Source organism: Doryrhamphus excisus, linkage group LG3 (genome assembly GCF_037039965.1).
Source record: "Doryrhamphus excisus strain RoL-2023G ecotype Guam linkage group LG3, RoL_Dexc_Guam_v1.1, whole genome shotgun sequence".
NCBI lineage: Eukaryota > Metazoa > Chordata > Actinopteri > Syngnathiformes > Syngnathidae > Doryrhamphus > Doryrhamphus excisus.
Genome location: NC_136359.1, coordinates 17,512,688 through 17,522,403, shown reverse-complemented (window position 1 = coordinate 17,522,403; position 9,716 = coordinate 17,512,688). Strand labels below are relative to the sequence as shown.

Below are 9,716 nucleotides of genomic sequence, written 5' to 3'. Positions count from 1 at the left end.
ACAGCTGGGATAGGCTCCAGCACCCCCCGCTACCCTTGTGAGGATAAGCGGTAGAAAATGAATGAATGAATATTTGAGAAGTTTGCTTTCAAAAACTGTTGCGGCTTGTCATTGAAGGTTCAACGATTGGTCCCACAGCCAAACAAGTTGAGAACCACTATATAAAGAATAAGTATAGTTTTACATTCAGTGAAATGATAAATTCAATGGGAATATGAACATTAAATGTTGCTTCTACCAGTGGCATTCAATTAAAAATATACAGACACTGTCAGCAACATGTGCTTTGTACACATTTTTTCTCAAAAAACAAATCATGAAAACTGAGGTGTTCAAAAACCAAGGTTTGACTGTTAAGTGCATATTTAGACACCAAAAATAAATTTCTGCTTTCCACCTGCCTAATGTGTACGGTGACTTGACATACCATCTGCTGTAGGAATAAAACTGACCCGGCTACTTTTATGTATACCTTTGATGAAGGAAAAGAAAGTACTGTACCCTCTGGTCTTAATATGTACTGTTGAACAAGAGATTTAGATAGATCAGCTTAGATTAAAGGGCTAGCTGGTTGCATGACGGTGTGAATGTAGTGGGTGTTATGTATGAAAACAACATGGCAACATTGTATGTTGTACATTGCATCGTTGTACAATGAAATTCATGTACTGTATATCCCAAATGTAATGAGTTTCTGGTTTCATTTGGGTGAATATGTCATTCCACATACAAGTGTTAACTTGCATGTTAGAACCAATGTTGGACAAGGATTCACAAGTTTTCTAAAGATGAATGTGAGCTTTATGTAACGTTGTCACGAGGAGTGACGTCACATGTGATTGGGTACTTTTCAGCATTGCTGAATCCAGCATAAACATAGTGAGCAGCAGACTAGGTTCCACAGGAATGCATCCTATAAGCACCCCCACCCCAACAACCCGCCCTCCAAAGCCTACAAGTCACATGGTGGTTGACAAGTGGAGCAGGGGAAGGGCGTGGACAAAGTGAAGAGGTGTGTCTCATTCCTACCAATAGCAGAGCACAGCTGGCTCCCCCTTGACAAAGTTTTGCATAACATTCTTGAAAAGCTGCCAGCCATGAGGTAAAAAACGCAGCTCCTTGTTGGCTTCAGTCAACTTATCCAAGGAAATGTGAAGTTCAAGGTTGTTGTACATTTTCACTAATATAAAAATACCAAGACACCACTGTCATTTTGTCTTTTTCCCTCTTCTATGCCATGTTGGAAATGAGTTCAGAGTGTGATCAAGAGCATAGTTTTTCAGTGTGTGAAGTAGGCCTCCCCCCGGGACGAGGCACAGCAGTTTGACATGAAGAAAGAAAAACATGTTTTTCAAACCCGCTAAGTTAACTTCAGTTATGTGAAAGGCAAAATGAAAAGAGGAGAGAGTAGACAGCCCGAGTGGGGTGAGAACTCCCTGTAAAATGTCTTTTACAGGGAGTAGAGGAAGACCCCACCTTGTTGTAAAGCCCTGGATTGTAGCTTAAGGTTATTTAGACAGGCTAGTTAGATATAACTATGTCAAGTTGCAAACATCTGACTGGTTCAGACTTGTAAGTTCCACCCAAGTGAGAAAACAAGCAAACAACTTTGAGGCCCTCCAGGTTTAAAAGCAGCTGAAATGCAAAAATGACACCTGTTATGTACTTAAAAGTGAGGCAACTGCATCCAAACTTGGCCATAGTCAGAGGTCATCTGAGGTTCAGAACCAGAATTTAACATTTAGTTTGTAATACAGCAGAATTAAATGTTTTTGTAGCCATAATAGAACTGTGCCACAAATAAAATGTAACATTCATTCCTTCAGTTTCTTATTAGGGTTGCAGGTGAGCTGGAGCCCAACCTTTGAAAGAGGAGGGGTACACATTGGACTGCTCAGCAATCAATCACAGGAAACTTTTGTCCACTCAAAAAGAGGCATTTCAAACCAACCAGCGTCAACAGTTCTTTGTCCCAAAACATTTGATTGAAGATGAGAGGAACGATCAAGCCTTTGCCCAAAGTGTTCCTTCCCGAGCTGAGACTAAAGAAACAAACTAAATTGAAGCTATTCTCAGGCTGAAAAAAAAAGGAAAATAGTTGATGCAAAGGACAGCTGTTGCCTGGTTTCTCCCAGACAACAGTCCTGACCTTGAGACCATGCGAAAATGGGACCGTTGTGTCCTTCTTTGTCTGGAGATTAAATGTGGTTTTGTTTTTACAACTTTCACTTTCTGTTTACTTTGAAAGATAGTTGTAGCTTTATCGACATTAACACTGCAGATGGGTACCAAAACGCCAAATTTTGGTCCTGAATGAATGCAGACTAGGTCAGCTGCAACAAGCGCTTTAAGGTGATGTTGTGCAAGTGACATCTTGGAAGTTTTGACAGAGGAACACAGAGTTTGAAGCTCTTGACTCAAGTTAAAAGACTGAGCTCATGTTAGCAGTGACATCGCTGTTTAAAAATTGACTGCAGGGAATGTTGATACTGTGACCACAAAATGGCACACAAGTTAAAGTAAAAGAATAGTAGAAGTCAGGATCTTTGTTAGGGAAACATGGTTGAATATTATAACATATTCTTACACCTTGTTTAAAACAAACGTTTTCCACTGTGCCACAAAATTTTAACTGAAAATTTGTCCCAAGGTATTTTTTTCCCCAACATTTCAGCTTTTTTTCCCCATTGCATGCCTATTTGGTTCCATGTTAGTCTTGCAAAGTGCTGCGGCTGCAAGCTGCCTCCAGGCAGGTGTTCGGATGTACATTGCCGGCATGTATTTTGTCATGTGATCTCTATGCATACAGGAAGTGGAAATGGGGGCACAAAAATAGTTGGTTTCCCACTTGGGAAGACTTTCTGCAAGACACTGTACTGTGCTTGTGGGAATTTTGGTTCATTCATTTTCATAGAACAACATTTGTGAGGTCAAAGTCAAGGCCTGGCTCACAATTTTAGACTTGGCTTTTGGCCTAAGCCAAAGGACGGCATTGTCCAATGGTACAGGCACTGTGGCTGCCACAAATACACCTTGAATATAATTAAAACTTACACTGGATACTATTACATTTTAAATAGGAACAAATATCTCTGGTCACATGGCTAGAATGTTGGTCACACAGATTAGGAAGATTTAAATCTCCATGTGACATCTGTGTCATTTGCATGTTCTCATGGTTCCATCCCATTCCAAACAAACTGGAGACTTCAAATTGTCCATAAGTATGAATGTGTGAATAATTGTCTATCCATGTGATTGGCTGGCAAGCAGTTTAGGATCAACCTTGTTCGACGTCAGCTAGGATAGGCCAAAGCATAACCCCCCACCCGCAAACGGCATTAAAAAATAAAACTAAAAAATGTTCAATGTCCAATTATGGCTACAAATGATACCAAAAACAGTGGTATATGGACATTTTTTGTATTAAGTTTATATACAACACCCAAGTTATTTAATTTACCAAGCATGTGACATGTTAAAGTCTGACCAAAAAATTGCTGTCAATTTTTGTCTGCATATGTAATAAATTGATGATTTGGGGCAATACATTTTCACATAGACCGGGACATTGGGAGGTCTGGCTTTGCGTGGACTCCACTACTAAAAAGGAACAATCATGTTTTAACACAGTATGACCAAGATGACTCCAGACAGAAGTGCATGGTGTAGGGATGTTTATTACAGCTCAGAGGAACAGCCCAATCTAAACAAAGCATACTACAGAATGAGCTACTCCTTCCTGTTTGAAGCATGTTTGTGTGTGAGGGAGGGTAGAAGTAAAAGAAGGGGAGGAAAGGAAATAGAAAAGGCACGTTTACACTTACTGTTGCCAATGATGACCTCCAGTAAGAGCGAACTCATCCTGTATGGGACGGCCCTGTAAACAAGGCTGGTTTCTCTGTACTACACCAACCAAATGTTGCCATCTCACCAAGGATGCTTTGTAAGAGCCAAATATTTGGGGATGCTTAAAAATCGAATTTGACAACCAGCCCATAGTCCTAAAAATATATATTTCTGCAGTCAAAAAATAAAACACTAAAGTAGACAAACATTTAGCAGTGACACTTGGTTTTCGAGGCAGTCCAAAACTTTTCTGTACAACATTCTGGAGCCTCAAGCCAAACACTGAAAGATGATCAAGTCAAAAGGAATTCAAGATTTCAGTAACAGAGTATTTATGTTTTAAAAGCTGCCGTCTGAAACATCAGCTTCTCTGTATGCACGCCGAGCTTCAGAGAACAAATAGTGTTGCGTTTTGACATCCAATAAGACTGACAAACTCCACCAGGATAAAGACGAAAGGCAGGTTTCTCTGTAACTACACCTGCCATCAATATGCCTGTGGAGTCCCAGGGCCCAAGTTAAAAAAAACAAAAACGCTTTACATCTACTTTATAAAAAAAAAAGGACCATTTAAAACGTAATTGTGTACACAATCCAAATATTCCCCATCTATCAAGTATATCCATCCAACACCTCTGCAGACCAGAGCAGTGACATAGCAGCCTCTGACTTTTCTGTAGTACGTCAGAAAACAGCAAAGGTCTACAGCGGCATTTGGGCCTTTAAACTCATTTGAGAGCTTGAGAATCTAAGATTTGGCTGGCTCTTCAGCCTTCGATGCATAGCATTTTAGTGAACAGCAACAAACCTTTCCATTTCTTTGTGCCATTCTAGCATCCTCAATGATGACAAGGAGTAAAGTTACCAAAAGTTAAAAAAGGGGGAAGGAATGTTGATCCTCCAAAATGACAAGCTACATGCGTCAAGATTTACTTCGGAGGTGGCACACACACCTTTCAGTAGCACCAGTAAATGAAGGCCAACTACAGTCTAACACTACTGATGTGCCAATGAAGATCACAAAAATGTGTGTGGAATGACGAGGACTGCCGCTAATCAGGCTTGAGCAATAAGGACCAAAGGGCAAATTAGTCACTTTTCAAAAATTAAAATGCATTCAAAAGGACCCAGCAGGATAACGCAATTGGCAAAATAAACAGTAACCAGAGGAAAGGGAGGCAGAAGAGGGTAATGTGGTAAATGATGAAATGAGAGAGAGAGAGAGAGAAGGGCATTTCACCCCCCAAAATCTTGGTGGCTTCTCTGTAGTATACACCAACAAGCCTAAGGGGGAGAAAGCTTAACAGGTTTAGTATTTGAGCTTTTTGGGCACCTCCCATGGGAAGGAGTCACGGCCAAAGTGGCCATAGGCTGCGGTCTTCTGATACAAGGGCTTCTTCAGATCCAGTTCCCTAAAATAAATAATCAACAAGTTTAACAACTGTAACACACACTGAGGATAAATACATTAAGGCCAAAGTGAGGCATGGATTAAAAAACAAAAACACACACACACTATGGACCCTTTGGCGAGGAAAACCAAAAATTTGACTTACCTGCACCTACCATCCTTGCACCTGAGCAATCTGGTAACAGCAACTTCCAGATGGAAGCCATTCAGCTCATTTACAAAACCTGACTTATCCCGAGCAATCACCACAGGGCTTTGTAAAACTCAGCTTGTTTACACACAAAAAAAAGGAAGTACTTTGGAAAGTGGCACAGACCGTTATTAAAATTATCCCATTCACACATAAAACACTGTGCCCATGTCACCCACTTGTACAAACTGCTCAAGTCTTTTCAAACGTGTCTTCGCTGGTCATGTTTTGTTGAAGATTGTTTCATAGGACTGGGCGATATGGACCAAAACTGATGGTGATATTTTCCCCCAAAACGAGTTGAAAAAAAAAATCAAAGGCAAATACGTGTGTCAAGTTGTCTTAATAAAACATTTTGAAATGTTAAAGCTTCATCCAAGATGCATAAAAAAATATCTGCCGAAAAAGTAAGCCATTCTCTTTTTGAAATATAGAAACACACCTAAATCAAAAAAAACTTTAGCTTTGCTCAAATTCTCAACTGATAAAACAACAAAATATGAAGGAGTGCCCGGTTTAAGAGGAAATGTTTAAATATCAGCAACTCTAAAACACTAATTGAAAAGCTGTATTTTTAGGTAGACATTTTAGAGGACATAAGCATGTCATTTTGTGCCAGGAACACTTGTCAACTGCATCAGGCTTAGCAGCATATGTCCAACTTCCTGGGACACAGAGCTTGTCGTGCTAAGTAATTGTTTGCTGGACATCACAAGTCCATCGTTTTCAGCAGTTTTTTAAAGACATTTATCCCTACTGTTGCAAAGGGGACGATATCTTAGCAATTTCCTTTCATTAGGAACGCAACAAGAGTGTGCAGCTTCATACATGTTATTATGCTCTGGATTTAAAGTACCTCCACATTACCGAGATACTGCTTATTCCACCACAGACACTAACTGGTCGCTTCAACCTTGGGCTTCTGCTCTGCCCCTCCTAGATCGTGCATGCAGGGAGGAGGATGATACAGATATTGATATCGACGACGTGGTTGGTTTTGATATCGTGCTTAAATATTGATACATCGCCCAGCCCTGAGTTTTCCCCTTACAAAAACTCTATCGTCGTGTAAACAAGCTGCCCAAAACATATATATTTTTTTCATTCAGGAAACTTTTGTAACTATATGATTGAGAAGGTGGCTCTCTTGCACAGTAGAGGAACACAAAATCAAGTAGTCACAGCTGGAATATCCAGCTTCAGAGGGTCATACATTACCTGACAATGACCCCGGGACGGAGGTCAAAGTTGGTCTTCACAATGTCAAGCAGCTCTCGCTCACTCTTGTTGGAGGTCCCATAGTGGAAGATGGAAATGGAGAGGGGATGGGCAACTCCAATGGCATAGGACACCTAGCATGACATGCATGATATACTGTATATGAAATACCATCACAGTTGGAAATGACAAGCCTGATGACAAGCCAAGGTGATGTAGTACCTGAACCAACACTCTCCTGCATAGCTCAGCCTTCACCAAAGACTTTGCAACCCAACGTGCAGCATAGGCAGCAGAGCGGTCCACCTTTGTGTAGTCTTTCCCAGAAAAGGCTCCTCCCCCATGGGCCCCCCAACCACCATAAGTATCGACTATGATCTTGCGACCTGTCAGCCCGGCATCACCCTGTAATGGAGTAATAACGCTTAGATATGCGGGCAATGCTCCTGACTTAAGTTATCTGAAGGTACATATTTACCTGAGGACCTCCAATAACAAATCTCCCACTGGGCTGTAGGTGGTAGATGGTGTCATCATCCAAATAAATACAGGGAACAACAGCCTTGATGACCTTTTCCTTCAGCGAATCTCTCATCTCCTCCAGGCACACGTCCTCATCGTGTTGAACAGAGATGACAATAGTGTGCACACGCACTGGAAGCATGGCGCCACGGTCCTGACGATACTGAACAGTAACCTGAGAAGGTAGTGGAAAAAGTTTGAATGTTCAGTAGTCCAAATGTAGATTGGTTAAGGTAACCACAACTCATCTCTCTACCTGTGTCTTCGAGTCAGGCCGCAGCCATGGAAGAGTTCCATTGCGTCGTAGCTCAGCCATTTTTGCATTCAGTTTGTGGGCGAGCACAATTGTGAGAGGCATGCATTCCTCTGTCTCGTCAGTGGCATATCCAAACATTAATCCCTGAATCATTAGGGAAGAGCAACTTTCATGTCATGTTCCTGGGCATCTGTAAACTAACAAAAACATGAAACTGACCTGGTCTCCTGCTCCGATGTCCTCTTCATTGCGGTCAACATGGACACCCTGAGCTATGTCAGGAGATTGCTGCTCCAAGGCCACAAGAACGTTGCAGGTCTTGTAGTCAAAGCCTGTTCACAGATAAAGTCAAGACTTTGTCCAAGTTGACAAAAAGGACCATAATCAATGGCAAGTTTTCAAACACCTTTAGCAGAGTCATCATAGCCAATCAGTCGAATGGTATCTCGCACTATTTTTTGGTAGTCCACAGTAGCTCGTGATGTCACCTCACCAGCCAACAGAATCATGCCAGTCTTAGCGACAGTCTCTGTTGGAACACAGGAAATGTGACGGCTATCAAACATCTACATTAAAATGCTAGAAAATTAATTATTCTTACCACATGCAACCTTGGCATCGGGATCCTGCTTAAGGTGGGCATCAAGGACAGCATCACTGATCTGATCGCAGATCTTGTCTGAAAAGGTGGAATAGAAGGAAGAGAAATTGCAAAAAGCTGCGGACACAGTGAAGCGAAGGCTCAAATCAAACTGCAGCATGTACTTGGTGGGAGGGGCTCAATGCCTCAACAGTCGCCATTTCAAACATGTGCACATGTTGAGGCGGGGGCCCACGCCTAGCCGGTAAACGGAAAGCATCTTAACCAAACCATTACAATAGAACGGCCTGTGAATCCTTTCATGTTCGCATACTGTTAGCCGTTCATCAGACACGCATGCACTGCTATTGTGACTACCGAGCCACGGACGACTCGAGAAATAAACTGATGAAAAATACTAACATCTATGTGATAGAAAGTTCCAATCCCCAATGAAAATATAATATTTAACGAATAATAGACAACAAAGCCGAAAAGTTGTAACGGAACAAGCCTTTGAGCGAAGATTAGCTAGCTAACCTTAGCTAGTGGCGCGTGTGCCTGCTAACGCCGACCGGCCCCTCGTTTCCTTTTAGCGAACGTAAGCATACGAAGAAACCAAAGTAAATATATATAATTAAGTCAGTATTAGCGAAACACGGCCATGTCCGTACGTACGTAGTCAGCTAATTAAGATAAATAAGGTCAGCGTGTACTTACCAGGATGCCCTTCTCCGACAGACTCCGATGTGAACAAGAAGCAGTCCTCTTCAATGAGGGAATTGTGAAAACCATTAATTTGGCCGTTCATCATACTTGACGTTGAATGCTTCAGGACCAACAACGTAACCAACAAAGTAAATGTGTTTGAGATGTCACCGCTCACTAAGACCTACTAACGTTTATCACTACAACTGTCCTCAGAATCACATCCGCATGGCGCCCTGCTCTGATATTTATGCTATTGAGTCAGATGCATTGACGTCACGAAGAGGTGGACAGTACCAATGGGGAATTTAGAGGAGGGGTGTCTTGCGTGAATACGCCACACCACATGCTGGCAATGATAAAGAGGGAAAACAGTAGTCTTGTCCAATCAGCAAGTCCTACAAAAAATGTCAGGGAGGGAGTCTTTTTTTTCCACCGAAGGCTATTGGCGGATGTGGGGGCCACTTTTTATATTTTGGACATTGATTATGATAAACAGGATCCAATGCAGGTCAGTATGCAGTATGCAAAGCTAATGGCAAAGCAAATGTGTGTTATGTCACAATATAAAGAATTAATTTTACTTTTACATATCACGGGCCACACTTTCCAGTCTTGGTGAAAAGAGTTGTTATTCATACATACAGTAAAATTCATTAACACACATTAAAAATGCTCCCAAAAGATATCCATATTATTTTTTTACTGTGATTTCAAATATTTTACTTTGTTGTGTGCTTGCCTTTGTGATTTAAAGTAGGCAAAGTTTCAATTTGAGGAATTACATCAACATTAGAACACGTTAAAAGATCCAGCTATACCTGGAAAGGTATTTACAAAAAGTATGATCGGTATCTTTCATTGTAACTGTATTATTGTACATTTAAAAGGCCCTTATCGCTCTTTTGTGTTTCATGTAGTCCAGTATAATATGATTATAAACTTATTGTGAACATGTTCCTGGCTGATGTCTGTTTTTTGA

General features: G+C 41.2%; 1 protein-coding gene across 1 annotated transcript; it reads right to left on the bottom strand.

Annotated features, from left to right (window-relative positions):
• Positions 1-4,749: 4,749 nt before the first annotated feature.
• On the bottom strand, positions 4,750-8,986 carry mat2ab (methionine adenosyltransferase 2Ab). The gene is made up of 9 exons (XM_058071741.2): positions 8,747-8,986; positions 8,048-8,125; positions 7,853-7,975; positions 7,666-7,778; positions 7,447-7,590; positions 7,147-7,365; positions 6,891-7,073; positions 6,669-6,802; positions 4,750-5,261 (listed from the first exon to the last, which is right to left on the bottom strand). Exons 1-9 carry the CDS (start codon positions 8,838-8,840, stop codon positions 5,159-5,161), a joined length of 1,191 nt encoding a protein of 396 aa, XP_057927724.1. The 5' UTR covers positions 8,841-8,986; the 3' UTR covers positions 4,750-5,158.
• Positions 8,987-9,716: the final 730 nt, after the last annotated feature.